Here is a 20,788-nt window from a genome sequence, read left to right on the forward strand (position 1 = left end):
GTGGGATAAGGCTTTTTGTTGTTGTTGTAACTGTTTTTACCCCGTTTGGTAGCACTTTCTGTTCTTATATTTTTATATTCTGTAGTTGTAAATATATTGTAACCTGGATCGGGTATCCTTTTTAGTTCTCAAAGTTACTGTAAGATTTATATTTTTGAATCTTGGTTAAATCTTGAGCTTTCTGTGCATATTTAAGTCGTTAATAATTCTGTAGGTGTTTGAGCCATCTACCTGATGCTGTAGGAAGAAATCCTGCACATTTTGACCTCTTTTTGGCAAGGAAACGGGTGAATGACCAGGCCCCCAGTGATTGGCTAGTTCTTCACTTACAGGAGTTAATATCTCTGGCTTATCAGGTGCTTCTTTTAATGATATTAAAATATATTAAATGATTATATTTTGTTGCTTACAGTTGAACCATTTTAGAAAATCTAGTGCCTCAATAAGCCACAAATTTTAGTGCATTCTGATGAGGTTCAAATGATTATAAATAACTTTTTCCATCTATCTGATTTGCCCCTTATCAGATAAGCACTATCCAATTTGAGAACATGCAGCCCGTTGGTGTGGGCCTCCTTGGCACCATCATGGATAAGGTAACATTTCTTTCTGAAACTTAATTTTCTGCAACTCTTTCCCCTCCGGGCAGTTGTGCAGTTTGTCTATATTTGCATTTTTTCTATCATTTTCTTGATTCCCTTTTCCTCTTTTGATGTCAAAGTCTTCTTTTGAGACCGTTTCAAATTTATTGGGCATTTTTGCATGCAAAATTGCCTGTCGGATGTTTGCAGTTTGTATTAAAATTTGTGAACACTGAAAACATGATCACTGATATGCGGTGAGACTTGCCACTTTGATGACCGCAATTAACAAGCACTTGTCTATGATGTCAGATTTAAGTGGAGTTGTTCATTTTGAGAATTAATATACAGTTATTGTTTAAGTAACCCATATACCACCACAAAGAAATCTTGACTCACATTATTAAAGCTGTTATAAAAATTCCCATGACTTAGGAAACATGCATATCAAAGTATAATTATTGAGCCATTCTCACAAGCACATGGACATAATATGCTCTGAGATAAAAAAAAGAAGATTTATCCGATAAAACTAAATTAGAAAAGGATCTTTGACAGTGTGGATTTGCTTGCATGTAGCCTAATGATTATAATTGGAACTAGCGTGATTGACGTATAATTGGAAAAATGAGCTATCTGGTTGGCTGTGTTTTCTCAAGCTTAGCCAGTTTTTATTTCATAAATAAATAAATATAAATGTTCAACCGGTTAATTTTTTGAAGATCATGCTGGAACATAATTATTAGCTTTTGTTTCTGTAACTCTTATTCTATTGTTATAATATACCAACTGGCCAAAGTGTTGTTAATGTGCCCTTTGTGAATTTTGAACAACAGTTTGAAAAAGTAGCAGACCCTGAGCTTCCTGGACATCTTCTGCTAGAACAGTTTCAGGTATATGATTATTAGCCTTTGAATCCCCGCCCCTTTACCCCAGTGATTTCCATGGCAAAGCTAAAGATATCTCCTTTTTCTCCATGTTTAACTTAGTATGCTTTAATTTCTGCATGCTTGTATATTCCTGAGAGGACTTAATAGGAAATTATGCTTAGTGTTTATGATTTTGATGATTTTAACTTCTTGAATGACTTAAATTAATTAGCTGCGCTATATATAGGCCCAACTAGTGTCTGCAGTTCGCACCACCGTGGACACATCTTCTAGTCCTAGTTTACTGGAGGCAGGCTTGCACTTGGCTACAAAGGTCTAAATTTGCATGGTTCATTTTTCATTAATTCTATAACCCTTGGCATCTCCTCCAAAATACATGCTCTTTTGGTATTCTAAAAGTTACTTTAGACCTCTCAGAGTTGAGTTAGTTTTGCCGGATCCAAAAGCATTTTTGGTGGTTCACAAACATGCGCTTTTAGTTAAACACATAAGATTGACATTACAATATGAAAACATTGCAGATACTAACAAGTGGAATAATTAGTGGAGATCAAGTGGTCGTCAAGCGCTTATTTTCATTAATTTCTCGCCCACTGCATGACTTTGAGAATATTTATTATCCTTCATTTGCAGAATGGGTTACAAGCAAGGTACATCTCTTTAAACTATATCAAGGCCATAGAGCATATATTTTTTTTTTCAATTTATTTTGCTTTAGATAGTTTGATATCTTACCCCTTTTTTTGGGGAAAAAAAATCTGTTTTAGATTAAAATAAGACTTCTGGCTGCCCATGCTTCACTCAAATGTTATATATATGCTTCAATGAGGAAGCACGAAGATGTAATTCCAGAAGAGTACCTGGCATTATTACCGTTGTTCCAGAAGAGCTCAAGTATTCTGGGGAAGTACTGGATCCGTACATTGAAGGACTATAGTTATATATGTTTGTGCTTGAGTCCAAAAAGAAAGGTGAGCCTCAATATGAGCTTAATAGATGTCTTGAGTCCACTTTTCATTTTGGAGATGAAACCCTGAATACTGTGAAACTGCTAATTTCTCCATGGTTGCATTCTCATTCTAGCTGGACTTTTGTTTTTTTTCCCCAGTGGAATCTGTTTCTTGAAGGACTCCAGTCACCCGTTGCTTCTTCAAAGTTGCAACCATGCTTGGAAGAATCTTGGCCTGTAATATTGCAAGCACTTGCACTTGATGCAGTTCCTGTGAGCCTTGAAGGGAACGAGTGCACCAAGACCTCAACTGAAACCACCCAAAAAAGTAGATCTGCATCTGAATATAGCATGGTTGAATTGACCAGGGAAGATTTCCAGTTCCTGTGGGGATTTTCTCTTCTAAGTCTGTTTCAGTCAAAAGATACTTCTCTTCACAAACCAATTGTAAGGCTGGCTTCTATTAAAGCTAATCATGGGCCAGACCTACCAACTCATGAAGAGAATCCTTCAGGGCTGAAGTTGTATGAAATTATTTTACTAGTTTTTCAGTTTCTCTTAACTGAGAGATTTTCCAGAGAGGGATTCCTTACCGTGGATATCTGCAGAGAACTGCTGCAGGTGGTTATCCTTTCAAGTCTTTTCTATCTAACTTATGAATAAATCATGGGTGTGAAGGAATCTTATGGTTCAGCTGCCACGTTTTATTCCATACTGGGTTCTGTAATGTGCTGAGATTTAAGATCCTCACTATTGAATCCTTTGATGATAGTATATCGTTACCTTAGATGATATTTTGATTTTCTTGTTTAATAATTTTGTTTGAACGTATAAATACATTGTTCTTCCTCTATTGAATTCATGAACTCTTTAGGCTTCGGGTATGCTGGAGCCTAAATGAACTTGATATATTCTTGAACTTGGAAAATTGCAAGATGGTTGACAAGTATGCTGTCTGATGAATGTGATACGGTAGAGCAAATTGATGTCACTTTTTAGTGCCCCCTTCCATATATACTGTTAATATGCATTTGAGACAACAATATCTTTTTATGGAGCCACATGGGTATCATTGAAAGTTGGGGGACCTGAAACTTAAAAATTCTCTTGACAAAATTAATTTTCCTCTTTTTTTTTTTTGGGTTCAAAGTATAACATTTACTTGTAAAAGGGGAAAAATCACGTTTTATCTGTGTTCAACATTAATAAATCACTGCAAGTCAACTACAGCATATGCTTCTTTTGGGGGAATTTGGCTGCTGAATAGTCAACTGCTTTTGCATTCTTGATAATTCTCTTCCTTTTGGATAAATACAAATTCTCACTTTTCTTGTTACGTTTAATTGATGCAGATTCTTTCATATTCCACCTATTCGGATAGTTCATGGAATAGTGTTGCCATATCTGTTTTGTCACAGGTAAACATTTGACTGTTTTTATGGAACCTCAATTATATATCTTCATTTTATTTTATCTCCTCTTTTGTGTTGCTGTTGGTTAAAAGTTGTCAAGGACCACTTCAGCTAAAAGCTTAAGCATTTAAGCAAAAGTCCATGAATGATTTTAATTAATCCATAATGTGTTCAAATACCAAAACTCATGGTCAATAATGGTTTATTCTTGACTGGCATATTAATCTAGCCACATGTTGCTGCTTAGTCGAATTTTTTGGAGACATGATAGATCAGGTTAACATGTTTTTTTTTTTCCTGCAGGTTGTGCAGAACTGTCCCCAAGAATTTTTTGACAGTGAAAATTTTTCGTATTTAACTGTGGAGCTTTGCTTTGATTACCTTTTTAAAGTATTTCAGAGGTAAGGCATGAATTTGATGTCGTCTTGATTGTTTCTTGGACTTTTTTATTTTTTTTAAGTAAAGGATGCCCGCATAGTTATCCCTACTTTTCTGTTCTCCAGCAATGACTCACATTCTGTGGGTCATCCAATGTGGGAGGAAAATGTGATACGTACACTATGTAGCACAACAAAAGTGGTTATGCACCTTGTTGAAACCAAGGTTTGTCAGTTATTAGTTACTGGATAACCTACTGCTATGTGAATCGTATTTTCAGTCATCATTAACACAATGATGTTTTTGCATCATATATTCATCTTAAATTACTCTTGTCTGAATTTGTTTATACACTATATCTTTAGTGCTGATTTGATCTTGTATCATGGTTACTTCAGATGCAAGGGCAATCAAAATCATTGGTTCTGGGATTTATTTTAAGCGGATACAGGTGCATTAAGGAGGCTTCGACTGAATTCTGCTTGTCTGAAGCAATTGATGTGGTCAATTGTGCATATCCTTTGTTAAAAAAAGTCATTGATGGTGAGATTTTTTAGTCGAAATTGATTTGGCCTACGTTCATGTTTCCTTTCCTATGGCATTTATTTGGAAGTTGAAAATATTTTCATTTGCTTCTTATTTTTACACCCTCGTGGTTGTTACTTCTGCAAATATTTATGTTGATGTGTGGGCGTACAAGAAAGGATGAGATTCATAACGATTTTATAGGTGGAAGAGTGGGTGCAACATCTATTAAGGAGAAAATGGTAGACAATTGTTTAAGTTAATTTGAACATGTATAAAGAAGGCCATGGGAGGTGCCAATGAGAAAGGTGAAATAGATGGTCTTGAGTCTTGTGTAAAAGGGTAGAGAAAGATTAAAGAAAATATTCAGTGAAGTTGTTAAATAAGATCTTTTATTTAACAATTTACTCAAAGGATTGGTTGTTGATAGAAGAACACAATGGCATCATGCATGCTTGTTATTGTTGTTGTTGGCTGTTACTAGTTGACCTCATCTAGTAGAATAAGGCTTGTTGTTGGTTGTTACTAGCATCAAATAATTTGGAGCATTTTTGTGCACGCAACAAATTATGTCCTGTGAGATTCCAGATGATTGGATTGAGTTCAAGCTAACTTAGATGCAGGCTCAACTTTGATTTAGTAAGCTATGATAATTGATAGATCTTTGCTCCATTTTATGTTGCAGATGAGTCTAATCTTAACGATAGCATCCTATCTCTAGGAGAGATATTTAGAACTTGTTTAAGTGTGGTGGCTACGCTAGCTAAGGATTGTATTGAAGGGTTTCATTTGCTGGACGTAAAAAGATTCAACAAGGCCAAACTATTGCAAATGAAGCTAACATTTTCTCTTGAACAAATTATATCTATTGCTAAACTGGTTCTTGAAGTCGAATGCTTTGAAGATTGCAAAGAAAGAAACTCCACCTGCCATAGCACACTAAGATATTGCGTTAGATGTCTTCAGACCATGCTTGCTGATTCTAATAAGCAGGTATATCAGTTTATGGTAGAATCTGATTGATACCCTGAGAGAAAAACGATCTGATAGAAATTTCTTTTTGTTAGGTTCAAGCGATTGGTTTGCAAGTTCTAAAAGTCAGGGTTCAAAAAAGTGCAAATACAGAAGATTCCAGCTTCTTAATGTTTTTTGTTGGGGAACTTATGACCGATATTTTTTCCTTGATTCACAAAATATTGAAGGTACTTTCAGCTTATGCATCCGTCTTGACTCTTGACATTGACCACAATTTATATTTTCATTCCTCCTTATCATCTGGTCATACCATATTTTAAGTATTGTTCTGAAAGACTCTCATTTATGATACCAGCAGAATCCTATAACTAAAGAATCAGTAACCGTTGCTAGTGAGTGCTTGAGTCTCATGGTACTATTACAAACTGTGTCCAGAGGGAAGGATTGCCAGGGAGGTTATACGAATCTGCTTCTAGAGGCCATTGTTTTGGTTTTCTTGTCAACTGGAGATGGGCTCTCTCGGGTAATATAAAATGAAAAATCTAAATATTGAATTAGTTCTTTCAATATTTTTTTATTCATTATTTTGATCATGTGAACAAATGACAGGAAGTGAATGATTTACGCAGCATGGCCATTAAGCTTGTTTCTCGCCTTGCTCAAATTCCTTCGTCCGCGGTTCATTTCAAGGATGCTTTGCTATCAATGCCTCCACTACACCGCCAGCAACTTCAGGTTCCTTTTCTGTAACGACATATTTTCTGTGGATTGGTTATTGAACTTGTCTTGTTCCGTTAGCATATCCTTATGTACCTTGAACAATCACCAGTAAGCTGTCCTGAAGAGTGATGAGGATTATATTGACGAAAATGGATGATTGCTTATGCAATAAACTTCCAATTAACATAAAATGGTGGTTGCTTATTGATAATGTGCGTGTACATGGTGTCTTCATTCAGGGGATAATCCGAGCTTCTGTAACACCTGACAAAAATGCAACAGATTTAAAGGTACCAGTTTTAGATGTAAAAATACCAAAGCCGGCAGCACAGAGTGAAGAGAAACCTTCTGCGCCACCTACTGCAGTGCAAGCAGAAGAGAATAATGGGGAGGAGGAGGAAAATTTTAGTGAAGACGATTGGGATGCTTTTCAGTCTTTTCCTGTATCTGCAAATGATGCTGGAGATGAATCAAAAACTGAGAATGCTAGTGAGGATCCTAGCCTCGTCAAAGAAATATCTCATACGGAAGGCACTTTTGATCATGATGATGATGGGACTCAAGAACATTCTCAATCCAAATCTGTGAACAATGCTGAAAATCCAGAGCAAATCAAAGAGGAAGTGATATCTAACGCTGCTGGTGTAGATATGTCTCCACAGAGCCAACCTACATCTCATGAATTAAAGACGGAGCAATGTGATATTCCATCCGATGAGTGCACAGAAAAGCCTCAAAATATAGAGCCTAGCGAAGGAGAACAACCGGAAATTCACGAGATTCATGACAAGGAAGCATCAACCCCAGGAACTGAACTGGTTTCTGGTGATCATCTGTCTGACAAAGAAACCAAAGGATCTGTTGAACGGGAATTAGAAGCTGATACTCTGCACAAAGAACATGAGCAAAAAGCATCAGATTCTGCGGTACTCAAACAAAGTTCAAGTGAATCTGATAACAATGAACAGATCAGGAAATGCGAGGATGTCCTGGAAAACGATATAAATGAAAGCAAGGGCTGTGATCAGCAACAGAATAAGGGTGATAGTCGTGTAGAAAGCGAATATAGTCCGAAACAAGAATGACTTACGGATCACTGGACACCATATGGCGTATAGACATGTCAATTCAATTCAAGCATGCAAGATTTTGTATTACATCATTTGTATGGTAATTTTTTCAGTGTATTATTGTTTGTTGTTACTTGTTAGGGCCACGGCAAGCAATTCGATCGTGTAAATTGTCGAGGTTTGGAGTTCATTGATGTGTTTTATGCTTAATTACTTGTTCAATCATAGCTTTCATCATTTTCTAACTTTCATGACTAAATTACCCTTTCCTTTTAATTCTACAACAATCATACCCCTTTCGCAACATACAATTCTAATGCCAAAACTTTTGGGCTGTCCCTATTGGTAGGTAGAAAAGTTTATAGGGAACATGACAAATAAAGGTCACATAACGATGTCAATATTGAAATTTCAATAAAAATCATGGCCTTTAATTGTAATTAAACAAATTTCCCTGTTACCAAATTGTCCTTGTCTAAGACTTGTTGCCGTCGGCCAGCCCATCATTGGAGGCCTATTGACTGGCTAGGAGACTTGCAGGTAGCCACTTATTTTTTTAAAAAATTAATTATTATAAAGTTAATTAATAATTAAATTGTTAATACTTTAATTCAGTCACTGAATTTTATAATAATTAATTTTTTTTATGTGAGAATTGTATTTAATTGTCTCTATTTTTTTTTCCTAGACCAAAAGTTGAGTCTGCATTTTTTTTAAAGAAAATTACAATGAAGGACCAAAATTTTTAATCCTTATCCTTATCCTGGGTTGAACTGTGCTGCCTCATGGCTTTGAGGAAGCCATGGCCCGAACATTGTTGGCTTGATTTTTTCATTGAATGTAGTGTAAAAAATTATAAAATTAAAATTAGTTAAATTTAGTTAAAACAATTTAAAATGTAGTGGGAAAAAAATAAAATTAAAATTACCTAAATTTAGTTAAAACAATTTAAATATTATTTAATAAAACTTTGGGAATAGTAAGTTTTTTTACCTCATAATTTTGGTCAATGCTGGTCAAGGTCTCCAAGGTTTATTTTTAATTGGTCCCTGAAGCTTGTTAAATAAGTTAATGGTGTTGATCTATACAAATTAAGTTAATTATGCTTATGTGGCATGATTTTGCGTAGCTAGTTGATGTATATGCTAATATCACTTTGTGTGCCACTGGTTGTATTGTATCCTCGACATTCTCCATATTCTTTGGATATTGGTATCAACGATAAAATAAATATCTACTTCTTTCAACTTATAATATATTGCTTCTGTTTAAAAATATAAGACATTTGTTGAGGAATTAAATATTAAAAAATATAAGATATTTTTATTCTTTCGAGGTGTAATCATTATCTTTTCTTTAAAAGTGTCCTTATTGATAATGACTTTATATTTATTATAGGGTGTTTAATAGAGGTAAATATAAAAAAGATAAGGTTAGTTTGAAAATAAGTAACTAAAAGTAGATTCGGTTAAAAATGCATTATATTTTTAAACAAAAAGAGTACAACATTTGAAACACAGCTTGATTCAAACTAAAGAATACTGGATACACACACATATATATTTATGTATGTGTATATATCAGTTATTATATTAAGTTTTGAAATATACATACACACACATATATTTTAATTATACTTTTTATTTTATTATATTCTACTCAAATAATTAATGAGGTATTTTGAATAAATTAAATATTATATTTATTTCAAATGTATGATTGGAAATATGTGAATTTTTTTATAGAAAAGATCACATTTTAACCAATTTTTCTAAAAACTCAAATTTTAATAATGTCTTTTAATTGTGGCAGAAGAGCGAGAAAGTTGCTAATTGAAACATTTTATGACGATTTAATTACAAAAATCAAAAGTACAGGGACTGTTTTAAAATTTGACATGAATCATAAGTACTAACTAAAAAGTTATTTATTTGAAAACAATATAAACTTTTTTTCCTCTCCCTTGTTTGTTGGGGGAAAAAAAAACGAAACTCTCTGGAAGAAGTTTGGAACTGCCGCCATTATTTTCAGTCCGCGAATGCGATTTGGATGTTGATCGTCCTCACGCAGTGGAGCCTGTAAATTGACCCCTTTCAAATCCCTACTATACATTTCCTTCTTGTGCAGTCTCCACAAGTCACAATTTGAATATCTTTTTGCCTCCAATCCCAGTTCATCTATTCAGATACAGCTCCCATATTTTCCTCCCGGGTTATACTCAGTCCGTATTTCAAACCATTTCCTTACCTCCCCCCCCCCATCAGGCTCTTCATCACTACCCAGATCAAATTCAAAACCTTTTGACTCCTCGGAATAAGCTTGTGCTCGTTCAGTATATAATTTTTTGTTTGGGTTGTGGAGGATTCTTTGTCATGGAAGACAGGTCAAAGCTGCTGATTCTATATGCTACTCAGACTGGAAATGCATTGGATGCAGCGGAGCGGCTTAGTCGCGAAGCTGAACGAAGAGGCTGCCCTGTCAAGCTTCATTCTATGGACGGATATGATCCTGTGAGTTGCTTTCTATTTGCATCCCATAGACGAAATTGCAGGGTGCTAAAACTCTGGCAGGGTGAGGTAAAAATGGCCGGGTGTAGGCGTGGAGAAAATGCTTCCCCTTTGGCCTTCAAGTGTAAATTCTTAGTTATTGATGCTTGAATTTAATTACTGCAAAGCTTTTGAAAGATCAGCGTCTTCAAGTTTTTTCATTGTAGTTGTCATGTCATTTATATTCAATGCATCTCATGCATGACGGAATTAATGTGAGTAATATTGGTTTCATTTATAAGGAGGCCAAATTTTTGTGGCATTGTGGGGTTTATGCAACTCTAATTGCATCATGGGAATGGAATAGCCAATAGCCTGTGGTTTCTTTTTATCCTTTCATATTGGACCATGGCACAAGATTGCTTTTATTGTCTCGTTGGTGCGTTGCTCATGTATTTTGAGGGAATACTACGTATATATATATTTTTTCTTGTTTGGGGTGAATAGGGACTGCCAATTATGTGGTACTCAATAGAATTGATACTAATGTTATATTTAACTTTCACTCACCTAACACAGCCATTTCCCCTAATATATATTGTGTTATGTGTTTGTATGGTTCTGAAAATGTTGCTCATTTACATTGATTCTGATTCTTGGGTGACAGTTTTCACATGGAATAAAACTGCTTTGCACCAATTAGAGCTGTTTGTCTGGCTTGTTTTTAGGATGAAAAAAAAGATCACAAGGCTTTGTGTTCTCTTAGCATTTGGCTGGAGCAGAATGCCTACAGCTGTAAGGCTGCTCTGTTGCCTTTAATCTTATATAATCAGATTATGTTTGTAACCTCTCACTAGTGTTCAGCTTATAGTTTCTTTAAGGGCTTGCCTGTCCTTTATCCAAATGGCATGTTACATGTTGATGACTCTATTTCTTTATCTTAATTTCATTTTCTTTAGGAGGACAAGTGGTCGCTCTTTTTAATACAAATTCTATTTTATCCAAAAATATTTGTTCACAGAGCTTATTACCCAAGGAGGAGGCTGTGATTTTTGTGGTTTCAACCACAGGCCAGGGGGACACACCAGATTCCATGAAGGTTAATTAAAAGTATCTTTTATTTCTTTGTTGTTTTAGTGGCATGCAAGTGATAAGGTGGAGTCAGGAATTAATTTTCATTTGCCTAGTTGACTTTTTTCCTTGCTTATTTATTTTTTTGACTATGCAGGTCTTTTGGAGGCATCTTTTGCAGAAAAACCTGAACAAGCATTGGCTGAACGGCATTCCTTATGCTGTATTTGGTTTGGGTGATTCAGGATACCTGAAATACAATGTAAGGACATTGATTTACTTATCTAAATAATTGTTTGTGGTATACCGCATGTTTTTGTTGGGATAGTATTGTGTTCCATCCCGTAGATAAATATAAACTAACATAATATTGAAGACTTAAGAGTGATGCTTGTTCCACCCCCTAAGTGCATGTGCATCTTAATTCTGGTAATTTGTGTTGTCATAAAAATCTGTTGATTGTGAATATCACTTCAATTGAGTAATTCTAGTACTGCAATTTGATGAAAATATGGCTATTAATCTTGGTGTATGTGCTTTGATATTTAATTTTCATCTTCTGGAAAAAATGTAACCCGAAATTTCAGTTTGTTGCAAAGAAGCTTGACAAAAGATTAATGGATCTTGGTGGAAGAACTATTTTAGAAAGAGGCTTGGGAGATGATCAACACCCCTCAGGGTAAGATTTTGTAATATGCTGTCAATTCAGAGAGTTTTGTTTGATTTGGTTGAAACAATTACCTTTTTGCCTGTGAATGATGGAGGGAATTTGAACCTCCAATTGGATCTTGTATACTTCTGTTTGAATGTTAGTAATCATTTCTATTAGAAAAAAGTTTAAAAATGAGTGAATTATTTTTATCTAGCTGTATACTCTTTCGCAGCTACGAAGGTGCTCTGGATCCTTGGATGTCATCTCTATGGAGAGTGTTAAGTGTAATAAAACCTGAATTCTTCCCCAACGGTGCTGATATCATGATACCAGATGAAACATTAATTGATCAGCCAAAAGTTCAAATCACATATCACAACACTGACAATGTGGAGTTCCAAATTTCTACTGCTTCAGGTAACAAATTATTAAACTCTTTGCTGACTTGCAATGTTCCCTTAAGACTTAAGCTTTGTTTGATGCCCCATTTAAGGTAAGGCATGATAGTCTAAGAAGCATTGGTTAGTATTGTATAAAGTATAACCTCTTCATCATATGAGCTTTTACACTATCATGTGTTTGCTGTTTTTCTTTGGGACAATACACTACCATCCACATTTGTATATTTCTTATTGATGCATTTTTCATCTTTTGTAGGAAAAAGTATGCTATCTTGAAGTGCCTTTCTTTATTGTAAATAATTGATTTTCTGTTCTTTATATTAAGCATGGTTCTATGGGTTTGAGATTGACAAGAGATGATGTGTATAGCAACCTCTCCTTCCTTACAGTGGAGAAGCAAACGGTCAAAATTACTAGGGCCTCAGCATAACTATTTTAGTGGGGAAGTTATGAAGTTGTGTTCAAAACCACTAAGCTTCAGTTATTCCAATATGTGTCAATTGTAGTTTCATGTCTTTGTTTTGTGTCAGTTAGCTCTTTAGTTATCCAGGTTTGTATTATAAATACTTGTATGCAAAGTCTTAGGCAACTAGTTCTTGTAATTACTTGTGCCAGAGATACTTGTCTTAGGTTTTTAGATTCTGGCTCTATTATCTCTAGCAGCATTTTGTCTTTTAATTTCTCTCCTACTTAACAGAGATGCACTTGTGATGAGTTTATTTCGAGCTACACCTTTTTTGTTCCCTTTGTAATGGAACCTCGGTAGATCTTATTAAATTTGCCAATGTATATTTGTGGTTTCCTCCCCAGATTTAAAGTATAATGAGATTCAAATTGGAGATGCTCGTTCGATGCATCCTGGCACATCCCATCCTGACAGAAGTAGGCCTGGCTGCTTTCTTAAGATGGTATTGGATATGAAACTATCATAGATTTTCTGGAGTTATTGCTATAAGTAGAATTTTCCCATTTCTATTTAAAAGCAAATGATGTGATCAATATCTAGGTTGTTGTGTGACTGTGCATTGTCCAATCTGTTTCATACATAGTGCATGATCCTACTTATATTATAAATTGATTAGTTCATTAGCTCTTTTGTGATATTTGCTTAAATATGTCTAATCTTGTGTGAAGTGGTTCAACTTTAGTGATAGATATTAGTAGATATATGTAATTGCGGTCTCAGTTGCTGTATGTATTCAAATTGCTCTGCCAATGCATCCTTTATCTCTTGTATTATTTCACGATTGTGTAGGTAAAGAATCTTCCTTTGACCAAATCAAACTGCGGAAAAGATGTCCGTCACTTTGAATTTGAATTTGTTTCACATGTAAGCTCTCTCGTTATCTATAACCTTGGTGTATATGTTTGTATAACATGGAATTTGGATTTTTTTTTAGCGCATTTATATATGATTTATCTATCTATTTATTTATCTATACATCTTTGCTTACTTTGGTACATTGTTTACTTCTACTTCAAATTGATTTTACTTCATGTGATAAATAGCTCAAGGTTATTCAGCTTCCTCATTTGAAGTAAATGATGCATTTATGATTTTCCTTAGGTTATTGAATATGACGTTGGTGATGTCCTTGAAATTCTCCCCAGTCAAGATGCCGCTGCAGTTGATGCTTTTATACAGCGCTGTAAATTAAATCCTGATTCATTTATTACTGTGAGTGCTTTATGTTATGTTTGAGAATATTGTAATTCTTGTATACATGAGATTCTTGGACATTTGCACTGAGTTCCCACTAAGTTGCCCCATGTGTACTAGTATTTCCATATATGCATCCTTCAATGGTATCATTAGACAATTGACATATGTGATCAGCTACAATGAACTTTCATGGATGCACTATAGATTTTTTTTTTTTTTAAATTGCTCTAAGGTTTTTCTGGGACTGATTTAGTGATTCTGTGTTATGAACTGGAAAAATAATAAGAATCTGTTTTGAGTTCCTTGTAAAAGTTGAAAATTAATTTTCAAATTGTTCTTTTTGGGAATATTAAAATAATTTAGTGTGTTTAACTTTGTACTGGCTTTCAGCTTATTGGCTTTTTCTAACAAAATCATTATTCTTTCTATGATATATCTACACGATTGTTCCATTTCAATGCATACACAATTATGTGAATATGCATAGTTCTGTTATTTTCTTATAAGCAATTTCATTAATTTCAGGTCAGTCCCAGAGAAATGAATAATTGTGGTGCACATGTCTCTAAAATCCCGATAAGGTTGAATACTTTTGTGGAATTGACAATGGATGTATCTTCAGCTTCCCCTCGACGATATTTCTTTGAGGCAAGATCCAGTATGCTTTTTAACTATCTTCAGCTTCACCATTTTGCCCTTCTCTTAGTTGTGTCTCAATTTTAGCTTTGGGGTTCAGGTTGATGTACGGAAGGTACTATGTTTAAGCATTTGATGAGAGGGGCAAATGAAAGAGATAAGGAATGCTATTGGTAGCCTTTACTTTTCTATCCAGAGTAACAAAGAAGCCTTCACTTTTTTTTTTTTTTAAATGTCAGTATTAATATTGCAAAGAAGCCGTTATACCCTGTTGTTGAATGTTCTGTCCCTCTATTTTCCCTTCAGGGACACAGTAGTTCTATTTTACCTTTATGATTGTATATTCATCATGGACTTTAGTCTGACGCATGATGCTTTCTTAAGTTTTAACTTTATAAGGTCCTGAAGGAAAGGATGCATGATTATTGTAGATGTTTTCTTGATTACATTTTTTCTTCATAAAATCTAGTAAAGTCATGCTTTCTACATGGACATATGTGTAACGTTCTGCAGTAAGTACTTACATATTAATCATTTATTAATTATTAATTCAAGATCATGAGTTATTTTGCTACGACGGAACATGAGAGGGAACGGCTTAAATATTTTGCTTCACCTGAAGGAAGAGAAGACCTCTATCAGTACAACCAGAAGGAGCGGAGAACTGTTCTCGAGGTAAAATTAACAAGTCGTGATACATGATTTTCCTTGAGTCTTCCCTTGCTTATTGGCACAATTTTTTTAGCTGGCTTTCATATGTACTTTTTCCTTTTTTCCTTTTTTTTGGATAAATTTCATATGATATTTTTCTTCCTAATCTTTTGCATTGTTCCATATTTGTTTGGTATTAAGGTATGTTTAAGAGTTGTCTTTTGATGTTAAATAGACAGAGCTAAAACTGAAGACAAATGGAGATGAATTGTTGAATGAGTAATTAAGAAGTAGGTGGTTCTTGAACTTTGGTCATGCTTGATAACCTAAGAAGCACCGATATGGGTACGAGTGTCGGGTACGATACGATACGATATGCGGACACGGCTATTTTTCAAAATTTTAGAATATGTGTATGGCTATATAAATAATTAAATATTAAATATTTGGATGTCTAAAAATACAATTTCAAGATGTCTAATGCCATCACAAAATATAATACAATAAGTAGTTAAGTACTTAAACACTATCAAGTGGCAAAAGATAATTATCAACTTAAAGTAATTCTAATCTTCCCCATCTTCATTCACACCACCACTTTCTCCTATAATTTCTCTCTCCAAAATTGGCTCATCTAGAGATAAACTTGCAACTTCAAGATTTTCAACATCATTTATTTCCCAACAATATCCTACAATCTACTTTCTCTAGTGGAATACTTCTCACTCTTTCTTGAAAGAAGACGAAGATTTGAATGAACAAAAAATTAAGTTCTCTACTCTTTTTGGAAGCATCTTGTTTCTCTTTAGTAAATGAACAAAAGAGTAAGTGCTCCAATTTTTTTCACAACAAGATGATGAGCATGGTTGATTGAGAAGTTTCAATGCAGTCCCTTGAAGTTTGGGAGCATCAACACCATGATTGCTCCATCAAACCTTAGGCTCTAATATCGATCTATCTTGTATGGAATCAACAAAAAAGAACTCATTTGAACATCCAAAAAACTTTTAAAATTCATTCACAACCAATTTCCTCTCTTCTTCATCTGAACACATCCTTCTAAAGCACTTTTTTCTCTCAGTTGATATTTCAGCATCTCTATGTGGAGAGACTTTATTTGGTCCACCTTCAAGCCATTATGTTGTATAATACATACAATAATATAATAACATCAATTGGAGTTGTGATGTAAAAATGATAAAGAAAAGAATTTCATGATAAAAAATAAGAATAACACACCTAGGATTCAGTGAGTGGGCAAGATAATGTAGTAGAGTGGCACTCTTTGTCCATCGATCAATGATGTTGTTATAAACAACTTCTTAGAATGAAGAGTACTTAGAAAGTGATTTTCGCTCATGCTTATAAATTGATTCCTTGATTTGCTCTATCATTGAGTCCTATATCTCATAAATTAAATGAAGTGTGGGTCTATCTGTGTCAGCAAATCTCAACATATCATAAATTGGTTTAGTGAAAGAGAGAATATAATCAACCTTCTCCCACCAAAGATCATTAAGAATTATGTCCTTTACAGTAGCAGCCTTTCCAACATCATCATCTCTATAAGCATTCCATTCTTCACTAATAACCTATGTATGAAGAGAAGTTTTGATAAGTTTGAATCTCTTCAACATCACAATTGTTGATGTAAATCTTGTTTCAGCTATTGCAAGTAACTTTAATGGCACAAATTTATTAAACATGGCCAATCTCATAGAATGATTCATGATAAATGTTTGGATGAAGACTGCATCATCCCTCACCTTAGTGATCCAACGGCATTCTCCATAAACAATTTCATTTGCCTCTGTATTTTTTGCTGCACATATATTCTTCAAGGCAAAATTAAGTGTATGCATCACACGTGGTGTCCAAAAGATGTGAGGATATTCATCTTCCAACATCTTACCAGCAGATTTACAAACAGGTGCATTATTAGTGATTACTTGAATAACTTTATGAGGCTCCACTTCTTCAATCACTTTTTTTATCAAGTCAGCCATGTAAAATCTATCTTTATACTCACTAGTTGCATCAATTGCCTTCAAAAACATGGGGCTTCCATCACTTACAGCCATAAAACTAATTAATGGCTTTCTTTGTACATCTGTCTAACCATTCGTAACTATATTTACCCCCTTATGATTCCAAGTCTCTTTGATTGATTCAAGTTGCCTTTCAACATTGGCCCTTTCTTTTTGCAACAAAGTAGATCTTAATGCATTATAACCAGGAGGTTTAAAACCAGGCATTACATTATTGGCAGTATATTGAAATGCACTAATAAAATATGGGTTACGTGCCAAATTGAAAGACAAGTCAGCCAAATAGAACATTCTAGCAATTTCAGCAGTTAAATTATTTCTAGCTCCTTGTTGGAAAGCTCTTTCTATTGTATTTGTTGCCTTCTTTTTCCCTGATTGTGTTCACTTTGAATAAGGATAGAACCCTTTTGACATAAAGGAGATAAGCTCTCAGTTGAAGTTGGCAATGACACATGTTTTAGTTTTGTTCTATTCTCAGCCTCCTCTTGAGCTTTTCGCATTTCTTCTAAACAACTATCATCAACTTTCAGGCATATAGCAATACCCTTTTCAGAGATCCTCAACAAATGAAATTTAACTCTAGAATAAGAGCCATTATATTGGTTATTATAATAGTTACACTTCCAACTTCCATTCCCACCTTCCCCTTCATTTTCTTGAGGAACCAAAGTTACATAAGCCCGTAAAGGAGTACTCTCTTTCTGTCTTTCATTACTAGATTGAAATTGAGAACTCACACTTCCTGAACTATTACCAGGTCTAGAATTAGAAGCCATTACAGGTTTAATTTTAAACAATATCCTGCAATTTTAACATGAAGAGAGTCAATAAAAATTTAAAATAAATCAATGTTTAACTCAACAAAATAATCCATCTAAATAAAAAAGTTTAAATCAGTAATTCAGTATTAAATTGGAAAAACTGATCAGGTTGCTCTGCCTCTCTCGGTTCAGCAGTGAAGCATTGAGCAATAAATATTCATTATCCAGCAATACAATAATACCAATAAATATCCAGCAGGCAGCAGCACAGCATTGAACAATAAAAGAAGTGAAGAGCAGAAGAGATAGAGATGCTCAGGCTCAGCGCACCGATACGTGAAGAACTGAATAAATTACCAAGATTGAAGCTGAAGACTGAAGAACGATGACGGTCGAAGATGCTGAGGCAGAGTTCAGACAGTGAGGCAGTGTGCAAAGTGAGAAGTGAAAACACGCTGTTTCCGCATCCTGAACGCGTGTCTGTGTCGGATACATATCCGACATGGACACACCGGCCATTTTCGTGTATCGATGCTTCTGAGTTGATAACTGTATAGGACTGGGCATGTGTTACTTTAATTGTCTCTGTATGATTATCTTAAAAAAGATTTAAAACTTATGGGATGGATTTTTTTTTTTGGTGGGTTTTTTTTTTTTTTTTGGGGGGGGGTGTGGGTGGGTAAGTACATTATCCCCCTGGGGTTTAGCCTGAATTCAGATTGTTTACCCTCCTCATGTAGTTTAAAGTGTCTCATTCCTCAATCTTGTAATTTGTTTTGCAATCACCTTAACTATCCTGATGTAGCATTATTCTTATTGTTGCCAGAATAATTTTGTGGGAGTTAAAAAGAATGAATGATTTGAATGTCTGAACTGTTCTTTTTTTTTTGGGATAAAAAACTGTTCTATTTATATCTTAAATAGTTTCATAACCTTACGAGGTTATTCCTGGGATAAAGCTTGACATTTCAAAGCTGAAATTAAAACCATCCACTTACTGGATATTTTTGGTTCAATGCCTTGTATTATTTATTTCGAATCTATGATAACTTGGAATCCATATAAAAGTAATTTAAGTAGTTTCTGAGTATCTGCAATTTTCTTTTCCTCTTTTATATCTAATTATCTGTTTTAAATAATATTCCTTTTTTTTTTTAAAAAAAAAAGCAGGTGTTGGAAGATTTTCCTTCAGTACAAATGCCATTTGAGTGGCTAGTGCAGTTGGTTCCTCCACTGAAAACTAGAGCATTCTCCATTTCTTCTTCTCAATCAGCTCATCCCAATCAAGTACACTTGACTGTGAATGTGGTATCTTGGACAACACCTTACAAAAGGAAGAAGAAAGGCCTATGCTCCTCATGGCTAGCTTCACTAGATCCCAAAGATGGTAAGAACACCAAAAAAGAAAAAAAAAAGAGAAAAAACATATATGGATCTCTCTGTACTCATACAGTTTAAGAAAGTTGGGTAAGCATGTCTAAAATTAAAAATTTGGATTAAAATGTTCTTATAGTTAGTTAATCTTTAGCATGTGGAGGAATTGAACTTGTCTTGTAAAAATAAATTCTGATTTTATGACGGGCAATTTGGGGAAAAAATGATAAATATTTCTTGAATTTTGTAGTTTAGCTTATAAAAAAAAGCAATGAAGCATGTGATAATTTCTCTTATTATAAAAATCGAAGGGAGTACTCTTGTGAAGAAGCCATTTATTTACTTATTTATGTGCTTATTTATTTTCGTTTTATGCAGCCATCTACATTCCAGGTTGGATTCATGAAGGTTCTCTTCCTCCTCCATCACCATCACTTCCACTGGCACTCATTGGACCTGGGACTGGTTGTGCACCTTTCCGTGGATTTGTGGAGGAAAGAGCATCACAAAGCAGAACTAGTTCAACCGCACCAATTATTTTTTTCTTTGGCTGTCGAAATGAAGACGGCGACTTTCTGTACCGGGACTTCTGGTTGTCTCATTCACAAAATGACGGCGTGCTCTCAGAAACAAGGGGTGGTGGTTTCTATGTTGCTTTCTCAAGAGACCAACCTCAAAAGGTTTATGTTCAGCATAAGATGCATGAACAGAGCCAAAGGATCTGGAATCTGTTAGCTGATGGAGCTGCTATTTATATAGCAGGTTCTTCAACCAAAATGCCAGCAGATGTATCATCAGCTTTGGAGGAAATTGTCTGTAAAGAAAGTGGGGTGTCAAAGGATGCTGCTTTGAGGTGGTTTAGGGATCTAGAAAAAGTGGTAAATATCATGTTGAGGCATGGTCTTAGAAGACGACTTAAATCTGTTTGTGCTGAGTAGTTTGAGAGGAATCAAGATCCAATAGATCAGCTTCTAGAAGTCTAATATGATAAGGTGGATTCCAGATTCTGGTTCTACAAATTGAATTTTGCATAGTTCATTTAAGTACTCCCTTAGTTGCTAAATGTTGGAGCTAGTTGGGAGGTTTGTTTTAATTTTAAATGTAAGATCTCTATTCGCTTTGTCTTACAAATTTATATTTTTTCCCTTAATTATCTCTCCTTGATTGAACATATTAAATGAATATTTTTATATGGGATTCGTTTTTACAAATAACTAGCTAATTTTTTTTAATCTCTTTAAGTTAGTTTTCTAGCTTTTATGTTTAAAAGCAAAGGAGTATATTTTAGATAATTTAATTCATGATTCTTGATAAGGAATTAATTAGATTTGTTTAGTTTAAGTGTTCACTAAATTGAATCTTGGTAACAAATGTTTTACTCAATTCCTTTTTTTTTTTTTGAAATGTTTATACAGATTTTAAAATTTAAATTTAAGCTCTTCCAAAAAAAAACTCTTCTTTTTTTAAATGTTTATAGAGATCTTGAAATTTAAATTAAAGCTCTTCCAAGAACAAAAAAACTCTTCTTTTTTTTAAATGTTTATT

The 20,788-nt window shown here is 34.4% G+C and overlaps 2 protein-coding genes across 4 annotated transcripts in view; both read left to right on the forward strand.

The window, feature by feature from the left end:
* The window catches only part of LOC129290158 (protein SWEETIE), a 34,386-nt gene extending 26,641 nt beyond the window's left edge, over window positions 1–7,745 (forward strand). The window contains exons 33-48 of one of the 3 annotated variants that reach the window (XR_008588269.1): window positions 215–356; window positions 528–596; window positions 1,418–1,474; window positions 1,698–1,784; window positions 1,993–2,121; window positions 2,239–2,442; window positions 2,580–3,041; window positions 3,773–3,838; window positions 4,136–4,233; window positions 4,336–4,435; window positions 4,609–4,753; window positions 5,421–5,728; window positions 5,803–5,937; window positions 6,146–6,233; window positions 6,320–6,445; window positions 6,670–6,693. Coding sequence is in view for 2 of the 3 variants with exons in the window: in XM_054926867.1 (XP_054782842.1) it covers window positions 215–356; window positions 528–596; window positions 1,418–1,474; window positions 1,698–1,784; window positions 1,993–2,121; window positions 2,239–2,442; window positions 2,580–3,041; window positions 3,773–3,838; window positions 4,136–4,233; window positions 4,336–4,435; window positions 4,609–4,753; window positions 5,421–5,728; window positions 5,803–5,937; window positions 6,066–6,233; window positions 6,320–6,445; window positions 6,670–7,515 (3,142 nt within the window). In the remaining variant the exon portion in view is untranslated. Of the gene's footprint in view, window positions 1–214; window positions 357–527; window positions 597–1,417; window positions 1,475–1,697; window positions 1,785–1,992; window positions 2,122–2,238; window positions 2,443–2,579; window positions 3,042–3,772; window positions 3,839–4,135; window positions 4,234–4,335; window positions 4,436–4,608; window positions 4,754–5,420; window positions 5,729–5,802; window positions 5,938–6,065; window positions 6,234–6,319; window positions 6,446–6,669 lie in introns of all 3 variants that reach the window. The other 2 variants (XM_054926867.1, XM_054926873.1) reach the window with 2 other exon arrangements.
* Window positions 7,746–9,478: 1,733 nt separating this feature from the next.
* On the forward strand, window positions 9,479–20,412 carry LOC129285169 (NADPH-dependent diflavin oxidoreductase 1-like). Its single transcript, XM_054920749.1, is given in 13 exon segments — window positions 9,479–10,076; window positions 11,008–11,085; window positions 11,215–11,319; window positions 11,645–11,736; window positions 11,942–12,126; window positions 12,921–13,018; window positions 13,366–13,440; window positions 13,678–13,788; window positions 14,299–14,421; window positions 14,965–15,084; window positions 19,040–19,256; window positions 19,622–20,119; window positions 20,122–20,412. Coding segments are annotated over 13 exon segments (1,935 nt in total). The 5' UTR covers window positions 9,479–9,872; the 3' UTR covers window positions 20,151–20,412.
* Window positions 20,413–20,788: the final 376 nt, after the last annotated feature.

This window comes from Prosopis cineraria, unplaced genomic scaffold, assembly GCF_029017545.1.
Source record: "Prosopis cineraria cultivar Desert tree isolate PC_DT_omini unplaced genomic scaffold, ASM2901754v1 PC1, whole genome shotgun sequence".
Taxonomy (NCBI): domain Eukaryota; kingdom Viridiplantae; phylum Streptophyta; class Magnoliopsida; order Fabales; family Fabaceae; genus Prosopis; species Prosopis cineraria.